Source organism: Triticum aestivum, chromosome 5B, assembly GCF_018294505.1.
Source record: "Triticum aestivum cultivar Chinese Spring chromosome 5B, IWGSC CS RefSeq v2.1, whole genome shotgun sequence".
Classification (NCBI taxonomy): domain Eukaryota; kingdom Viridiplantae; phylum Streptophyta; class Magnoliopsida; order Poales; family Poaceae; genus Triticum; species Triticum aestivum.
The window spans coordinates 297267414-297286395 of record NC_057807.1 but is presented as its reverse complement, the minus strand read 5'-3'; the positions used below and the strand labels follow the sequence as shown (position 1 = coordinate 297286395).

General features: G+C 46.8%; 2 protein-coding genes across 2 annotated transcripts; one reads left to right on the top strand and one right to left on the bottom strand.

The window, feature by feature from the left end:
- The first annotated feature begins 6240 nt into the window (after window positions 1-6240).
- On the top strand, window positions 6241-11832 carry LOC123111494 (uncharacterized). The gene is made up of 5 exons (XM_044532299.1): window positions 6241-6686; window positions 8105-8258; window positions 9116-9339; window positions 11175-11348; window positions 11460-11832. The coding sequence occupies exons 1-5, from the start codon at window positions 6495-6497 to the stop codon at window positions 11544-11546; spliced, it is 831 nt and encodes a 276-aa protein (XP_044388234.1). The 5' UTR covers window positions 6241-6494; the 3' UTR covers window positions 11547-11832.
- Window positions 11833-14487: 2655 nt separating this feature from the next.
- On the bottom strand, window positions 14488-15891 carry LOC123116012 (uncharacterized). Its single transcript, XM_044537032.1, has 2 exons — window positions 15628-15891; window positions 14488-15502 (listed from the first exon to the last, which is right to left on the bottom strand). The coding sequence occupies exons 1-2, from the start codon at window positions 15782-15784 to the stop codon at window positions 14775-14777; spliced, it is 885 nt and encodes a 294-aa protein (XP_044392967.1). The 5' UTR covers window positions 15785-15891; the 3' UTR covers window positions 14488-14774.
- Window positions 15892-18982: the final 3091 nt, after the last annotated feature.

Here is an 18982-nt window from a genome sequence, read left to right as displayed (position 1 = left end):
GTTTTACCATTGTCGAAATGTCTTGTAAACCGGGATTCCGAGTCTGATCGGGTCTTCCTGGGAGAAGGTATATCCTTCATTGATCGCGAGAGCTTATCATGGGCTAAGTTGGGACACCCCTGCAGGGTATAATCTTTCGAAAGCCGTGCCTGCGGTTATAGGCAGATGGGAATTTGTTAATGTCCGGTTGTAGATAACTTGACACCAGATCCGAACTAAAACGCATCAATCGCGTGTGTAGCCGTGATGGTCTCTTTCCGGCGGAGTCCAGGAAGTGAACACGGTTTCTGGGTTATGTTTGACGTAAGTAGGAGTTCAGGATCACTTCTTGATCATTGCTAGTTGACGACCGTTCCTTTTGCTCTCTTCTCGCTCTTATTTGTGTATGTTAGCCACCATATATGCTTAGTCGCTGCTGCAGCCTCACCACTTTACCCCTTCCTTTCCCTTTAAGCTTTGCTAGTCTCTATACCCATGGTAATGGGATTGCTGAGTCCTCGTGGCTCACAGATTACTACAACAATAGTTGCAGGTACAGGTTATGCGATGATCTTGACGCGAGCGCGATGTTTGCTTGTTTGGGAGTTCTTCTCCTGCTTCTTCTTCGATCAGGGGATAGGTTCCAGGTCGGCAGCCTGGGCTAGCAGGGTGGATGTCGTTTGAGTTTCTGTTTGTGTTTCATCCGTAGTCGGATGATGCTCTTATGTATTGTGATGTTGTATTCGTGTGGCATTGTATGCCTCTTGTATGTATCCCCATGTATTATGTAATGTTGATGTAATGATATCCACCTTGCAAAAGCGTTTCAATATGCGGGTCTATCCTTGGTGGGACCTTCGAGTTCCTTTTGGATAGGGTCGCATATTGGGCGTGACAATGACATGCAGTCAATATCGCCTCCCCCCACCATGCCTTGGAGAGACCCGATGTGTCTAACATGGCGTTAACCAAATCAGTTAGAGTATGGTTCTTTCTTTCGGCCACCCCATTTGACTGAGGTGAATAGGGAGGCGTCCTCTCATGGATTATACCATGTTTCACACAAAAAGCATCAAATTCATTGGGAAAATACTCTCCACCACGGTCGGACCTAAGCCTCTTGATTTTTCAATCAAGTTGGTTTTCCACTTCAGCTTTATAGATCTTGAAAAAGTTCAAAGCCTCATCCTTAGATTTCAGAAGATACACACGTCAGTATCTAATGGAGTCGTCAATTAAAGTCATGAAATATTTCTTTCCATCTTTTGTCAAAACACCATTCATTTCACATAGATCTGAATGTATGAGTTCTAGTGGTGCAAGATTTCTCGTTTCCGCAGTCACATGAGACTTACGAGGTTGCTTAGCTGTACACACACTTGACACTTGGATCCCTTGATGATGGTGAAATTAGGGATTAAGTTCAACTTCGCTAGTCGCGACATGCAACCAAAGTTAACATGACAAAGACGTGAATGCCACACATTTGATTCACTATTGTTGCAAATATGATTAACAACTTTATTGCAAATGTCTGATAAGGATAAATGAAACAGGCCTCCTGACTCATAGCCTTTACCAACAAAGGTTCCATACTTGGAAATTACAAATTTATTCGACTCAAAGACAAGCTTGTAGCCATCTCTACACAGAAGAGATCCGCTAACAAGATTTTTATTGATGGAGGGGACATAATGCACGTTCTTCCCCGAAGTAAACTTTCAGATCGACCATGCCAACACCATGAACGGAAGCACTTGAACCGCTGCCCATCAGCACGGTGGAAGTCCTTGTGGTCTGATAAGACGAAAACATGGAAATATCACCGCATACATGCACATTAGCGCCCGTGTCAATCAACCAATCAGGAGAATGACATACTGAAAGAATAGTGAGAAATATGCCATACCCAACATCCTTCATGTTAGTGTCTCCAATGACAACATTAATGGTCTTGCCGCCTTTCCCAGGATGACGCTTGTCATAGCGATTAGGGCAACTTGGAGCCCAATGATCAGGATCCCCACACACATGACATACACCTTTCTTCTTGTCATTCTTCTTCTTGAAGTTCGTGTGCTGCACAGCCTTGTTCTTCCCATCAAAATTTGCTTTACCATCAAACTTGCCCTTGTTCTTGAACTTGTGGGGCTGGAAGTTCTTCTTCTGTACCAGATTGGCACTAGAACCTCCCTCAATACCTCGAGCACGGTTGTCCTTTGCTCTCGCCTTTTCTTCCACATCAAGAGTACCAATGAGATTCGGAACAGAAAACTCCTGCCTCTTATGCTTCAGTGAGGTAGCAAAGTTCCTCCACGTGGGAGGAAGCTTAGTGATGATACCTCCGACAATAAACTTGTCCGGTAGGATACAATTGAAGTGCTCAAGTTCTCTAGCAAATGACTGTATCTCATGAGCTTGCTCAACCACGGAGCGCTCTTCAGTCATCCTGTAGTCATAGAATTGCTCCATGATGTACAACTCAGTGCCAGCATCCAATACCCCAAACTTGGCCTCGAGTGCGTCCCACGTATCTTTTCCATTATCAATTGACGCATAAGCATCAACTATGTTCTCACCAAGAACACTCAAGAGAGCAGCCTTAAACAAGGTATCCATTTTCTGAAAAGCTTGTGCCTGTTGGGCATCTTGCTCTCCTTCAGGTTTGCCAAGAGTGGCGTCATAGCAACTCATGGTTTGAAACCATAAGACTGCTTCACATGCCACCTCTTATAGTGGATACCCTCAAACATAGGAGGTCTCATGGAAGCAGCAAAACCACTTGGGGTAAATTGCCTATAATAAGGTTTTTGGATTGATGGAAATATGAGCAATTTACCGAATGATTTTATTAACAGAAATACTAGATAAAGCATGACTAGTATAGCAGTAATAAAATAAGTCATGCGATTAGACAAAGTGAAGGTAAATAACATCTGCATATATGAGCTAGAACCGATCATCTCTCGAGTAGACAGTAGATCAAGGTGCATATATGAGGTAGATCCTAACATGTGTAAGGCAAACACTAGAACAAGGAACTGTGGCAGGACCTCTAACAGGAAAAACAACAACACGTACTGGACAACAGCCGGAGCAGAGGCACTGGACTTGGGGTCGGTGTCCTCCATGTCGTCGAGGAGGTTGTCGACGTCGGGGAAGTACTCGTCATCGAGGAAGTAGTTGCCGGAGTCCGGGGTGTCCGTGATGAAGAAGTCAGTAGTCACGCAGAGCGCTCCCCAAAAACCTTATCACCCTTCTCCCGTACAGGACTCAAAGAGGTGCGGTTTCGGAGGCCTACTGTCCCAACTCGCGGTGCACGCCGCAAGCCGGGATGAGGAAGACAGTAGCAGCTCATAGATTGGAACCAGTGGCGAGAGGAAGGAGAAGTTCTGGTGCGTCTCTGTGAGAGGAGCGACCTCCCTTTTATAGGCGCAAGAGAAGGAGGCGAGAGGGCAGTGACGGGAGGCAAAACAAAGAGAGGGAGACAAAGCGAACGGGCTTCAGCCGAAGAGGCACCCTGTTCGGATTCAGTGTCCACTGTGAAAAAGTTTCAGCTCCCGCGTGACCTTTCGTATACCCGTCATGCGTGGGAAAAATTTAACATCGGCTCGGCTCATTACCGCAACCCGTGGCGCGTCATGACGAGGCGTGGCGGGCGGCGGAGGAGGAGCGCGTGTGGATGTCCCTCTTGTTCTCATGCTCATACAAGTGGGGAAAGAGCCTTCCTTATAAAGAGGTCCAACTCCCTCTAAACTAGCAATGTGGGACTAAACTTTAGTTCCACCTCTTGCCTTGCACGAATGGGCTGCGTGGGCCTCTAGGATTTATTAGGAATTTCTGAAACTGCTATTGGGCTAGGCCCAAATAGACAAAAATTCCAGCACCTTTGTCCCCATACATGTTTCTCTTTTGTGTGGAAGGCTTCTCGACTTTGCTAAAAAAAGCACAAGAAGAGGGAAGTATAAAAGGGGTGTTGTTTGGGAGCACTGGCCCCCAAGTCACACACCTCTTGTTTGCGGATGATAGTATTGTTTTCCTTAAAGGATCGTATGATAACATGGTTATGTTGAAAGATATTTTGTTGAGATATGAGGAGGCCTCGGGCCAACAAGTCAATTTACAAAAGTCCTCCATTTTCTTCGGGAAAGGTTTTCAGGAAGAGAACAAAAATGAGCTCCAAGATGTATTGGGTGTTCAGTCAGAGGCACTGAGTGAGCGGTATTTAGGATTGCCAACACTGGTTGGGCAGTCTAAGGAAGGTGCGTTCAAATATGTGACAGAGAGCTCGAAAGGCAAAGTAGGTGGATGGAAAGGTCAAGGATTGTCAAAAGCAGCTAGGGAAGTGTTGATCAAGTCTGGATTACAAGCAGTACCTAACCACACCATGAGTTGTTTTCAGCTTACAAAGAAGATGTGCCGGAACCCGACCTCGGTCTCCTCAAAATTCTGGTGGGCGGCAATGAATGGTGAACGTAAGGTACACTGGATCTCGTGGCGGAAAATGTGTGCATCGAAGCGGGACGGTGGAATGGGTTTTAGAGACCCCGAGGCTTTCAATCAAGCGCTGCTTGCGAAGCAAGCGTGGAGGATTTTGCAGGTCCCAACTTCCTTGTGCGCTAGGGTGCTCAAGGCACGATATTTCAGCAACGACTTGATCCTGACGGCTACTGCAACCTCGTCTACATCCTATACCTTTCGGAGTATTTTACATGGCAGGGACCTGCTGAGGGAGGGTCTGATATGGTGCATTGGTGATGGTTCGTCCGTGAATATACATCATACAAATTGGATTCCTAGAGCAAGAAGTGTGCGTCCTTTGTGGCAGGTTTTTGTGTCAGGTATGACTAAGGTAGCTCACCTTCTCACTCCAGATGGCACACAATGGGATATGAATAAATTGCATGTGATGTTCTCTGATGATGATGTGAACGACATCAAGCAAATAACTATTGGAGGTCCGGGAACTGAAGATTACCCGGCCTGGAACTACACAAAAAATGGTGACTTTGCTGTTCGTTCTGCTCATCACCTTCGTATGTCCCTGAACAATGCGAGATCCGGACAGCCGGAGACCTCAAGTTCTGTTCTCAAAAATAGAGGATTTTTGTCATTGTGGGAAACATCCGCTCCAGGCAAAGCTAAGATTCACGTGTGGAGAATGATTTGTAATGGACTCGCTGTGGGGGCTGAGCTGCATCGTTGGAGGATCAACCCCGATGTTTTTTGTGTGGCGTGTGGGCGGGAGGAGACGGTGCTGCACCGTTTCTGGACGTGTCAACACTCTGCGCGGTTCTGGCAGCTTTTGCATTCGGAAAAAGGGAGTTTCGGTGGCGATCCCACCAAGTTCGATCGGCTCCTAGAGTGCGCTGGCAAGCTGGTTGCTCGGGTGGCTTGCAGAAGCAGCGGAAGAGGAGAAGGCGACCATGATCCAAGCGGCGTACGGGCTCTGGTTGGCTCGCAACGAAGCAAGGGATGGACAAAGGATTCCTCCACCACATGAAATCATAGAAAAGGTAGCAGCCCATATGAAGGAATGGAAGGACGCACACATTAGTAACCCGCGACCGGCAATGCCACAGCTCAAGCAGAAGTGGCGGCCGGCGGATGCTGGGTGGCTGAAGGTGAACTCTGATGGGGCAGTCGCCAAGGCGAGGAATTCGGGAGGAGTTGGAGCTGTAATCCGAGACCACGAGGGAGCGTTCCGGGCGGGGCTCTTTCACTTTTTCAGGGATGTGGTGGATCGTGAATCAGTGGAGATTTTGGCCTGCAAACGAGCTCTTGAGGTGGCGAGGGAAATCAACGCCGAGAAGGTACATGTTGAGCTTGACTCTCAAACTGTGGTCCGAAAGCTAAATGATCACCACAAGGAGTTGTCGAGTGCTGGGCCATGGATACAAGAGATCAAGACGATGCTCGCTTCGTTTTCCGACTTTAAAGTTTCGTGGGTTCGTCGTTCTGCTAATGTTGCCGCACATAAGTTAGCGAGAGTCGGTGTCGGTGATGAACTTTGTAAGGTGTGGTTGGGGCTTACCCCGGATTGTGTTCTTGATGTAATTTCCGAGATTCCGAACGCATACAATTAAATAAAGCGGCAATATTGATCTAAAAAAAGTATATTATATAGGTACGAACCCCTATATCAGCGGGAAAAAAAAATGCAAGGTCTGTGGCGGTTGACGCGTGGAAGGTGGAACCCTGGCCTCGCGTCGGATGCTCAGGCCACCAGAAGCAAGGAAAGCACAGCACGGGCCATCGGCCTGCCCGCCCGCCCAAACGTCTCCCGTCCCTGCCCGAGTCGTCCCAGCCTTTTCCTCCGGCCTCCCCACACTTACCCTCGACCGCCGACCCCCTCGGCACCCGTACAAATCCTTGCCGCCCTCCCACGAAACCCTAACCAGAACGCCCTCCATCTCTCGAGGGAGGCGGCGGCGGGCGGCGGGCGGCAAGAGGAGTAAGGAGACGAGAAGGAGCAGCAGCGGGAGAGGGCCGCGGCCTGCGCGGCATTGGCGGCGATGTCCGCATCTATGTGCCGGAAGCGGGCGTCCTCCTTCTCCGAGGAACGCTCCCACGCGGAGGCGTCGTCCTCACCGCCCTCCAAGCGCGCACGCTTCCGCGCAGACGGAGGCAGCCCCAAGCCGCGGGGCGTCGTCGACTCCGACCTGGTGGCCGTGATCCGCGCGCGGTTCCCTTCCGTGAGGCCTGAGGTGATGCCACCCTGCTCGAATCCATTCGAAAGCGGATATGGTTATTATTTCCTTGTTTGGATTGATTGCGAGAGGAAACGTTTCGTGTGATGTAAATCTGTTCTTTCACTTGAACTAAGTAGTGGCTCTCGCTGATGTGGCTGTGCAAGGAGCAAGAATCCCCACGCGCTGTTGTCGCACTCAGGTTGTTACTGCCGAGCCAGTGTCTGCATGCTTTCCAGCCCCCTGGGAGTGGGTGCTAAGCTCCCATCGATAAGGTTAGATGGAGTTGCAGGAACGAGATAGTTTGTTTTAGCTTGTGCTTTTAGTAATTGTGTGCCTGTTTTAATTGTCGAACTTGTTGTTTGTGATCATTTTATGCTGAAATGGAGGTAGGATATGTGTGCCTAGATATTTTCTGCATTATGCATTATGGGAGATTTTAGTAAGAAATACATTTGTTGTCGGACCCTGCTCAAGCGGGAGCTAAGTGCACCGGGCTGCCCTTTTTAAATATATTTGTTGTGAGTATGCAACAGCTGGCAGTTCTAACAAATAATAACTTGCACCGACAACCTTTTCTGGGTTGGATGAACATGGTAACCGGTACCATTACAAATCTCTGTTGGTTAGATGATCTTGTTCACCTGTTTATGCCACTTACTGTGTTTCCTGGCTTAGATAGGATGCCGTTGTTTGATTTTGCATTCATGTCATGTGTTGTCTTGTTAGCTTACGTGGGATGCTGTCCTCTGATTCTTCAACTCCCCGAAATTGTTAAAAAGTGGTAACATCATCTTGCCATAGCTAGATATTTTTACCCTTTTATTGAATTGTCCAGTGTTCAAGAAAGCGCTTTTAAGCCACGCTTAAGCGCTGAGCGATGGCAAACCACTTCGCTTTGGCACTAACGGTGGATTAAGCGTTTTTGTAAAAAAATTGGCCAGAATTTGGCTGCCATGAACTGCTTCTGCTTGGCTGCTTGCGCAATAATGGCAATATGCCATTTATCTTATTATTAGTGTCTGTTCGGGAACTATTTCCTTCAGATTATGGCCACATTATCTCTATTTGAACCGAACTGCATTTTAGTTGTTATTTTGCTTGCTGTGTGAACCTGATGTGTATTTGCTACGGTGTAATGTTATTTCAACTACCTATGTGTTACGTTTCCTATTTTCCTCTGCATATGTTATTCAAAAACAGTAAAAATCAGGCCAATTTTAAAAAAAAAACGCTTGAGCGTGCTCTAAGCTGTGCCCTTCCGCTTCACTTCCGCTTTCCGCTTTTTTGAACATTGGAATTGTCACATGTGCTTATTGACGTGTTACATGGAGTTCGCTAAAGTGGTATAAGTATGTCACTTTTGGGAGCTTATTGGATTTGGCAACTAAACCTACTCACTGTTTGAATCCTTACGGAAGCTTTTCTCATTTCAGTTCATTGAAAAGGCTCTGGAAGAATGTGAAAACGATTTGGATTCAGCAATGAAGTATTTGCTTCCTCTACACTTAGAACCCACAGAATATAATGTGGATCCCGTGTATCAATCTCCCAATGAAATGTCTACTGAGGTTCAAGTGCCCAATGAAGGTAGTCTTTCATTGTAGTCTGATCTTTTATGTGATGTTGACACCATTTAATCTAAAAGAAAACCAAGTAATGCAAAAAGCTTTGCGTCTAGATGCATTAATAGAAGTAAAACAATTCTCTATAACTGTCACTCCCTAAGCACTAAACTCCGCCTGTAGTGATGCCTGGACACTGTAATCTTTGTTGCTTTGAATTAGATTTTCTTCCTCTTGGCATTGGTAGATTTTACCACACTTGTGGTCAAGCATTTTCTTCTGTCAGTTACTATGTTAGTATCCACTCTTCTAGCTTGTCCCAGCACTGTTTTTCCAGCAGGAGAGCTCCACATATCTGTGAAATTGGTTGAAATATTTAATGTAATGCCATGCTATTACTTTCTATCACTTTGGTGAAGTACTCCCCCCTTGTGCGAGAAGGTCCTTGGTTTACGCAGCCTCTCTGCATTGCACATTTGTACTATGCAGGGTAGGTCTTGCCTCGTATAATCCTTCCCAGACCCCACCTGGTGTGGAACCTTCTAGCACTGGGTCTGTCCTTTTAATGCAATATTACATTCTACCTCGATACTTCTTCTGTTCATATTCACGTGGCTTTAAGGCTTCTGTTACTTTTAAGGAATTTACTAAAATGACCACGTAACTGTATATATGTTGTCAGTAATATATCTTGTGCTAAGTAAAAAACACCGTGTGTAATGCAAGTAGCATGCTTTAGATAACAAATGGTTTACATTATGGTTTATTCGGCCATGAGAATCGTGCATCCATGCTTTATGTTTTGATTAGAATAATTTGGGGATATCTCATTCATAAAAGCGATTATCTTAATAATGACAGCTATCTTGCTTTATGCTACAGGTATTGTAGAATGTAATAATGAAGTTCCTGCACCCATAGGAAGTGTTCCCGGTGCAGAGAACCTTCAATCAGGTATCACCCAATGGGTTGAGATTCTTATGAATGAGATGGCAAGTGCCTCTAGTTCAGATGATGCAAAGGCTCGTGCGTCAAGAGTACTGGAGGCTTATGGCAAGTCCACGTCCTCTTGTATCCGTACAGAAGCAATGCAGAAATATCAGAAGGTAGTTGAATACCCCTCCCAAAACACTTCGTAACTTGCCTGCTTGATACCTATCTGATTTTTGATACTTGTTATGGGTTTTGTGCTTTTATCCTTGTCCTTTGAATTTGGCTTCTCGAGCAATATAGGTTTGTGCTTGTAGCTTGATTCCAGTGACTGGTCAGAAAATCTATAAGTGGCTTGAGGGCCAAGTATTGGCAACCGATGGTTTGTATAGGTCCACGCCTGGTAGAAATCTTATCAGTAACTAAGACTTCCAAAATGTGTCACATATTAGTAATGAACTAATGACTTTCCAAAAATTTACTTTGCATCAAACTTCCGCTGTCTGAAATGTACTATTCCATTGGACTTGCTCCCTTATTTCCACAGTTTGTTTGTTTAAATTAGCTTCTCCTTGTTTTCTTTGTTGTAATTTATTTACTAGTGATTGCTAGAAATCAAACCATAGCATTTTCATACGATGGTCTATTATATCACCATAGAACTAGCCATGGATAGGGGTGCGTGGAAGTTAGCTGTCCACGTGCCAGAACCATGACTTGGTTTCGACTTTCGAGATCTTATGGGTTTCAACTCTAGCCTATCCTAACTTGTTTGGGAATGAAAGGCTTTGTTGTTGTTGTTGGTGGTGGTTTTGTTCACTTCTATAGGGTAATACTTCCTCCTTTTGGGTTTACAAGGCCTGTATGTATTTTAAGATTATTTTCACCAGCAGTTAGACCAAGAATATATGAATTTTGTGCCATAAAAATTATTACTATGGAGACTTCTTTCGAATACTGAATACATATTCAATGGTATACTTACGACATATAATTAATACGAGTTTTTTGTTAGTCAAATTTATGGTCAAAGCTGACATCAAAATACGTGCAGGCCTTCTAAGCCCTAAAGGAGGTAGTGCCTGTTGTGTTTACTCATGAGTTATTTGATCATGTATGTAATTTAGTTAAAAATATTGAGTGGTAAACATGATGGAAGAAATTCAAGTGCGCAGCCAAATCTTTGATTCCATACCTTTTTGGGAGACTAAAAGCGAAGCTATGGCACGTTATACCACTATCCTAGCTACGACCGCTATAGCTAAAGCTATTACCTTGTAAGTGTGCATGGTCCAAAAACAACCATATTGAATGGTAAACATCATGTAATCATTTGTACACGTAAACTTAATTCAAAACGACCACATATATAACTAAATAAAATAAATTAGAAATCCTAACAATGTAGCATCCAATCTATCTTGGGTGGTTGTTTTATCATGGAGCATAGGCCGGTTGGCGACTGCTTCAAGACGACTCTCACCGACACTCACGATGTTGCAACCAGAAAAAAAAATCATTGATCCAGTTAGTTAAATGATGGATCCTCTTTAGTCCTTACTTGGCTAGTATTTTTTGATAGGCACTTATTTTTATCTTTTTCCTATAAAAACGCTATTGTAAATAGCTTCCGTGATAGCTGACATAGCTATAGCTCGGACCTCACCGCGATGCAACAAAAAACTTGGTTTTGAAACCTTGATTCCATATGTTTCTGGACGGAGGGAGTATTTACCAGTACATGTTTCATGTCTTTGGATATTCCTGAAGGTCGATTAAGTTGACTTACCGTGCAGTTCTGCTATTACAGCCCCATTATGAATACGAATAAAATATATCAATGTATGGTGGTTTAAAACATAAAGTAGGTTTATACGACCAGTTGAACAGCATTGCAGCAAATGTCTGCGGGTTTACATAATATGTTTACTACAGTATTGAAAGTACGTGAAGCAAATTAGAATTTGATTGATTTTGTGCTCTCCCTGAGAAATTTTTGCTTTTCAAACAGGAAATTTTGTTGTACAAGGAACAATTTGAAGCCGTCATTAAAGAAAATACTATTCTTAAGAAAGCCGTGGCAATACAACATGAACGCCAAAAGGAGCATGAAGAGAGAAACCAGGAGCTTCAACAACTAAAGCAGTTGGTTATGCAGTACCGGGAACAAATTAGGAATCTTGAGGTCCAGTATTCTTACTGCCCTGCTATTCCCTTTTTGTCATGCCTCTGATGTAGTACCTTGGGAACACGGTTGTGGTAAATGATGTTTTTGTTTCTTTCCACTTGTGTACAGATAAACAACTACGCCTTGTCCATGCACCTCAGACAATCTCAGCAGGGTAACTCGATTCCAGGGCACTTTCATCGGGACATTTTGTGAAACCAGAAGCCAATACAAGGTTTCCATATAGCATGAGGACAAGTTGCAGGTCTTGTTGCGAGAGGCTATGTTCAACATATATCACCTATACTCAACATATTATAGGCAAGTGATACCATAGCTTTGATATATGGTGATGTATACCTTTGTACCTCTGTATAGTGTGCTGATTGCCCTCCCGGTCGGGAGGGAGGGAAATCAGCCCAGCACGAGTCGTGCTGTTGTTTAAGAACAGACATAATGTGATAAAGTTTAAAAGAAAGGAGAAAAACACATTCAATTTTTACACAGATGTGTGGTTTTTCATTCTGTGCCGTGATCCCAAAATGTTCAGTTTTGCTCATCCTGTGACAAGGAACGTGTGGCTTTATTACTGTATACTCCCTCCGTTCCTAAATATTTGTCCTTTTAGAGATTTCAAATGACTACCACATACGGAATTCACTCATTTTGCTTCGTATGTAGTCACTTGCTGAAATCACTAGAAAGACAAATTACAAAGTTAGTACAAAGTTAGTTCATCTATTTTGGAACGGAGGGAGTATTTAGGAACGGAGGGAGTAGTGTTCATCATATAACGGTTGCATGCTGCACAAGTTATTCAAGTGTGTGGTGCGTTGTTTACTTGTCTTGTTTTCAAGTTATTCCAGTATATTTGTTTTTTTTTGCCTCTTTTGCATACGTGAATCTGTTGAGCCTGTTGAGTAAATACATGGTAAAAATTGTTCTGCATGTAGTTTTGTAGGCTGCATATGAGCTGGCTGCATCAGGGAAGCAATTTTTCCATGGTGTTTGGTGGCCTGCGTTGGCTGGGCTGATCTACTACACGGTGTTTGGTTGCATGTACTAGACAATTAAAAGTTAAAATCTACACATGACATGCAGTGGTCGCATCTAGTGGCAGTTAGACATGATTCCATCGGCTACACTAGCACCATTTGTTGCGCGGGGAGTCCACGAGAAGTGCAGTGTGCGTGCAATGGCGACATTAGAGTAGCAGGTCGCTGGCGAGGAGTCCGAGAGGAACAACACCGGCGGTGGCGGCGAACATGACAGGCATCCGTGTTGCTATGTTCTGTCCTTTGAATGCTACGTATATGCTGATGCACGTTATGCTACTTTCATGTTGCATGTATTGGATGGATTTAGGGTTTCCACATGAGGAGGGCGGTTGTGGACGCAGAAACTTGACGGGTGACACGTGTTCATGGACATATAGGGACTCAAATTAGCACATCCTAATTGTAGATGGTCTTAGCATCACTAACAAGAGCTGGCAAGGTTAGCATCACTAACAAGAGCTGGCAATGTTTAATATTCACTAGCATATCCAAACTTTCTACAAATGCACATTTTGATAGTCTTTCGATTTGGCTGTAACTATTCCTGTATTTCCTCAAGGCGTTAGAGAGGGATAGAACCATTACGCAGTTTTTCCCTAATCTAGCCGCCACCTTGTGAAGGCGACTAGGGAGGCGATCCTCTACCTTCGATCTACACCAGCTAGGGCCGGTCCCCTCTCCCTCTGCTCTGTAGTTAGGGTTTCGTTTTGTAGGTCGTGATGAGCCGTTGGGGTGGTGGGAGCGGCACCCGAGCGAATAAATCTGCCTCAGCTCCACTCTCACACCGGTGGTGTCCTTCATGGCGGCGTCTCGAAGTTGATGGCATCATGTGTTTGTCGATCCTTCATATCAGCAGCGTTAGTGTTCATGGATGGTGTTGGCGAGGCAGCGGCAGCGACCCTTTCAGGTGTGTCTCTCCTTCTGCTTTGTCCATCTTACTGCGGCGTTATCTCCGATGTCACGGTGGAGCGGGGAGGTTTTGTCGTCCTAGAGTACGAGCAGACGGTTGTGTACGCGGGTGATAGTTGGAAGAAGGTGCATCCTATGCTGGGTTGGTGATTGGAGGCTGACAGTTTTGGCTTCCTCCTCCGACGTCATTGTCATGTGGGGGTGTCAATTCTGGAGTTTGATGGCATGTTCGGGGACACGTAGCCCTGGTTTGATTCTTTCAACGGCAATGGTTTTGCTTCAGGCGTCTTCCTCCAAGAAAAGGCGGCTAGCGTTTCTGCCTCCCGTCGGCGTCGCCGCCGATCTCCCACATCTCCTGTGGCTTTAGGGCCATGGGTGCGCGGTGGATCCCGACCCTTGCCGGCGGGAGGGCTCTGTTTTTAGGTGCTTCTTCAAGTTTTGTTAGGGTTTATGTCCTGCTCAAGAAGACGAGACGACGGCGATTTCTTGAAGATGGAATAAGGTTCTCCCCGCCTAGCCCCCGTCCCAATGGTGTGTCTAGCATCGTCGGAGGGCATGTGGAGGTGTGTCTCCGGCGGATCTCGCGAGATTTGGTCCGTGGTTGTATTTGGTGGATCCGCTCGGATCCGGTCTTTATTCATCTTTGTTAATGTGTCTTCAGGTTGGATCCTTCCGATCTAAAATTATCTTCATCGGCGGCGGTTGCGGTTCTGAGGCGTTGGTCCTATGGGATCTTAGCATGACGACTTCCCGACTGTCTACTACAACAAGTTCTGTCCGGCTTCGGCTAGGGAGGGGCGATGACAACAGCGCGCCTTCGGTTCGCTTCAGTGCTTGTAGTCGTCGCTAGATGGTCTATGAATCTGGATGTAATTTTTATTATTTCTGGTGTTCGTTGTACTGCCATGGTTGAAGATGAATAGATCGACAGTTTCCCACAAAAAAATGGTTTTGCTTCAGGCAAACTACTTGGAGACCCGTAAAGCTGTTGATCAGCGATGGAGCCGCGTCCAGCTCGGATGAAGAGGTGATCTGTCTTATTTTTCTTGGTGGAGAGGGACATGCATTGGTTTTTTGGTTTTTTGCGTAGGATTATTCTATATTTTCGGTCCTGTAATGTCGGTGTTTGTGTGGCTTGTAACAGAACTTTTACTTTATTAACGAGACACATATTATCATGAAAAAAGAGAGAGATAGAAACACTGCAATTCACAAAACTACTATGAGCATATTCCTTCAAAGTGGCAACAGGAGCATATTCCATCAATTAACACGATTTCACGATGGTTCACACAACTGCCGTCGGTTCACAGATTCAGACACAATGCCCTTGTTGAAAGTAAAACCATCTGAAGCTCACCATGTATCAGCAGCAGCTTTCTCTTCTCTTCAGCATTAGCTGCAGAGAGATTCATCGACGAAACTATCCGAACAGGCTTCAGTCATCATCAAAGAAGCAGGCCATGGCGAGGTCCGGTCACCACGCATCATCTGCGGCTGCTCTGGCATTGGTACGCATACGCTCGAACGCCTCGGCGGGCACCGAGAGGGGCCCAGCGCGCGCCTGCCACCTCGCACCGTGCCGCCCGGCTTTGCCGGACACGTCCTCGACGGCCTTGAGGAACTCCTTGGCCTGCGCCGGCGTGAGCACCTCCTTGACGGCGGCCTCCACGGCGCGCCACCGCAGCTTGTCGGCACGCCGCGCGGCGCGCGCCATCTTGCACACCTCCTCGGCGGCCGTCTCGGCGAACCCCTCCTTGGTCTTCTCGCACGCCAGCTTCATGGCGTAGGTGGACTGGTACTCGGCCACCTCGCCGTCCAGCGCGGCCTCGCGGGCCTGGAGGCGGCGCCTGGCGGCGGAGAGCGCCTGCGACTGGCGCTCGTTGGAGGGGAGGAAGAGGTCGCCCTCGGACTCGCTTGTTCGCAGGGACGGGAACAGCGCCGGGAGGAGGGCGAGGATGCAGGACGGGCGCAGGTCGCCGCCGAGCCAGGAGAGCGCGGCGACGGCGAGCGGCGGGTCGTCCGTGCGGGCGACGAGGGCGGGGACGTCGCGCGGGCGGACGGGCGGGCCGGCGGCGAGGCGGGAGTAGCGCAGGCGGAGGCGGGCGAGATCGGCGGTGATGTCGGTGGCGGCGACGTTGTCGCTGTCGCTGGAGTCGGAGGAGAGGAGGCGGCGGTGCGCCACCGGGTCCACCGCTCCGGGCGCTGGTCGGCAAGAAACAAGAGAGAGGCACAAATCAGCGAAGCAAGAAAGCCAAGAAATCGGCGCCATGGACTAGAAGAAAGCCATGAAATCCTTCATGGACAAGAATGGGGGGAGAAGCAATTACAGAAGGGGGTGAAGCAGGGGAGGCAGGAGAAGATGCCCTTGTCCTTCTTGGCGTTCTTCCCGCCGGTGCCGCTGCCGCCGCCGCGGCGGTACCCGGCGTCGTAGCCGTAGTAGTAGTCGTCGGCGTCGTCGCCCGGGAGGGGGCTCAGGAACGGCATTGCAGCGCGGTGTGACACGCTCGCGCGGAGATTGGGGATGGGAAGGTGGTTTCTGTTGGGTGCGCTGGTAGAGGCGAGTTTGAAGGTGCTCGGCCGAGACCCGTCCCGTCGGCGCTGAACGCCGGGGGAGCAACTTGTATACGATCAGCGCTTCAGTTGCGATCACTGACCGTTAGATTGAGATCTAACAGCCACAGATTAACAGAGGTGAGAACTGATGTTGCCCTTCGTATTTTACTGATCAAGAACTTGTGACCGGATACGAAAAGAGGATCATGAACGATAGATTCATAGATTTCTGCAGTTCATGAGCACAAAATGTTCGTAAGATCGTATTGTGAAAGGCTAAGTGATTGTGTGTGACACAAAACCTTCGCTGTGAAGAAATCCTAGTTGCCCCAAAATCAATCTCCTCTCCCTTTGTTTTTGGGGGCTTGTTACGATATTGTAAGAGCATCTTCAATAGATGGTCTAAATGTAAAAGTGCCTAACTTTTAATTCGTCTGAGGCAAAAAATGCTGCTCCAACAGATGGTCAATATGCAAAAAAATTTGGACCGCAGTTTCTCGTGATGTAAAATGCAACACCTCACAGTGCAAATTTACATCACGAGGTGCATCTGGTCCAAAACCAGCCGCCGCCGGCGAACGCCCAACCGCCACTTCTTTTCCGTTCCCGCCCGCGCCAGTCCGCTCGCCCGAAGACCAGCCGACCGGAATCCGCCGCCGCGACCGCCCAAAACCTCGCCATCGGCGCCGCCACCACCCCAAATCCACGCTGTCGTCGCCTCCCTCGCCGGTAGTCGGCTCGCAGCCGCCCGGACGCCGCCAAATCGGGAGGCAGCCGCGGTAGGCCTCCGTCGGGTCTTAGGCTGCCGCCGACCTCCTCCCCGTCGGCCGTGAGCTTGTTCACGGTCGTTGCGCCGGTCGCACGACCGCCGCACGAAGCCCTCCGCCCGGCTGCCGAACTATTCTTCGCCGCCAGGCGAGCTCCTCTTGGTCGGCCTCCAAGCTCATTTCTTATCACCGCCGCCGTCCGAAGCCGACCGCAGCCGTCAGCAGCAGCCAATCCAACCGACGGCCATCTTTTTCCACCACGCGTAGAAGGTGTTCGAAGGAATTCCCCAAGGCAGAGGGAAGGGGATTCTCCTTGTCTCTCGTCCTTTATGTAGCAAGTTTTGTGTCGCAGTGATGTCGCTCCAACAATGAATCAGTGTCATTTTGAATAAAAGTCCTTCAACTCCAATAGTTTTTCTTGGTGCCGCGTTGCTGAGGAGCTCCAGAGTTTTTGGAGTCCTCGTTATTCTTTTATGAAAAATTGGTTGGTTATTTGTATTCCACGCGCGGTGTGTTTTCATGTGCATTGACAACTGCAACATTATCTTTTTGGTATGACGACCCATCGCCAGTATGCTTGGCGCGATTTGCCAACCTCCGATGTACGCGACGATCTACTACTGCGATGATCCGACGAGATTTATTCCTCCATAGGTGTAGGTAGGTACTTCATGGTTGGATTGGATTTGTCTTGGTGTTGTCAATTGTGAGTGAGCTATGATGGTGTAACGGTGACAAATTTAACCGTGACCTTGACAAGAATTTTGAGACATATAGCTGTTTGCAGTTGCACTTTTTGTTTAAGGTCATGTCGTGTTCATGGGCTCAATTACCTTGTATCTAGTTGTGCTCATTGTTCTATTGATATAAACTAGACTTAATTTTCTATATCCCTATATAATGTGCGAATAACTTTGAAAGATGGTCGTTGGATAAAGCCAATCCGACGGTGCAGAGATGGCAAATCCGACCACTACTGGCTGCTGGATATCATCTACATTTTATCAAATTTTGCCACATGTACAATCTAGAAAACTCCATGATTGAACTTAAGCATAATGCACAAACCTCAAAACACAAGCACTTCTCCTTTGTTTTTAGAATCTTCCATGTCATAATTGCCCAATTTTTTTCTAGATGAATTGACATGATTTGTTTTACTTTATGCTTTGGAACACACAATTCCATGAATCTTAAAATAGATTATTTTTTTTATAAAAAAATTAATTGATTTTGAATGAGATGAACTATAAGAATTAAACGAATATCTACACTATGCATATATGACTCAAAGCTTACATGCTATAATGATGTGATATTTATTCATAATTTGATTACCAAATCTCATGCATGCAATGCACGTGTACCTTACTAGTATATTATAAAACGTTAAAAGATTTAATACCCCTCCACGATCTCAACTCGCAACCTCCACTTATTGCGTCATGTTTGGCCCCTTTTGTTGGAGTGCATGCTTGCTAGATGAGACGCCGCTCTTGTATCCCGATATCAGTACAACCGCTCAGCAGTCACATCCAAGCTGATGAACGGGCATGCCATTGTTTCTAGCACTCAAGTCAAGATACCTGTCACATCCTAGCTAGCCATGCATTAGAGTGTTGCATCATGTTTCCTCTTTCATCAGAAACTTGAAATGGGGATCTGTGAAACCCTCATAATCATTTTTTGAAAATGATCCAAATAAAAATTTCTCCAAAAAGGTCCAAGAAAATGCTCATGTTGCTCTCTGAAAATATTGGACAGAGATAAAAATCAAACCAATATTTTTAAGAGCTCCTAGGTATTTATTTTGGGCATTTGGAATTAATGCATAAATATTTGCATTGGAAATATATTAAATATATATATTAATATATGTCCAAATATTATGCCATTTATAAAGGAGCTTTGAAATAATATATCTAGCTCCTGCAAAAATTGGCATAAGGAAATAAAATGATTTAATATTTTATTTAAACCAAAACAAATGTCAGAAATTAGAAAACAGAAAAAAAATAAAAGGGAGAAGCTTACCTGGGCTCCTCCCTGTGCAGCCCAGCCAGCTGGCCGGCCCAGCCAGCAGCCGGCCCAGCCCACCTCCCTCCTCTGTCGTCTTCGTCCCGACAGAGGGAGGGGAGTGTGGCCGGCGCGCGCGCGCGCCACCGCGCCACGCCACCTCTCTCCCTGCCTGCCTGCCCTCCCCTCCTCGCCTCGATGCCCTGGACGACGCCACGCCTCCCCCCTGCTCTCTCTCACTCTCCCCCGGCTCTCCCCTCCTCTCCCTCGCTCTCTCTCTCACACGGCCGAACACCACCGTCGCCGCCGTTCGCCATAGCAGCCATCTCCGGCCACCCCTCGCTCC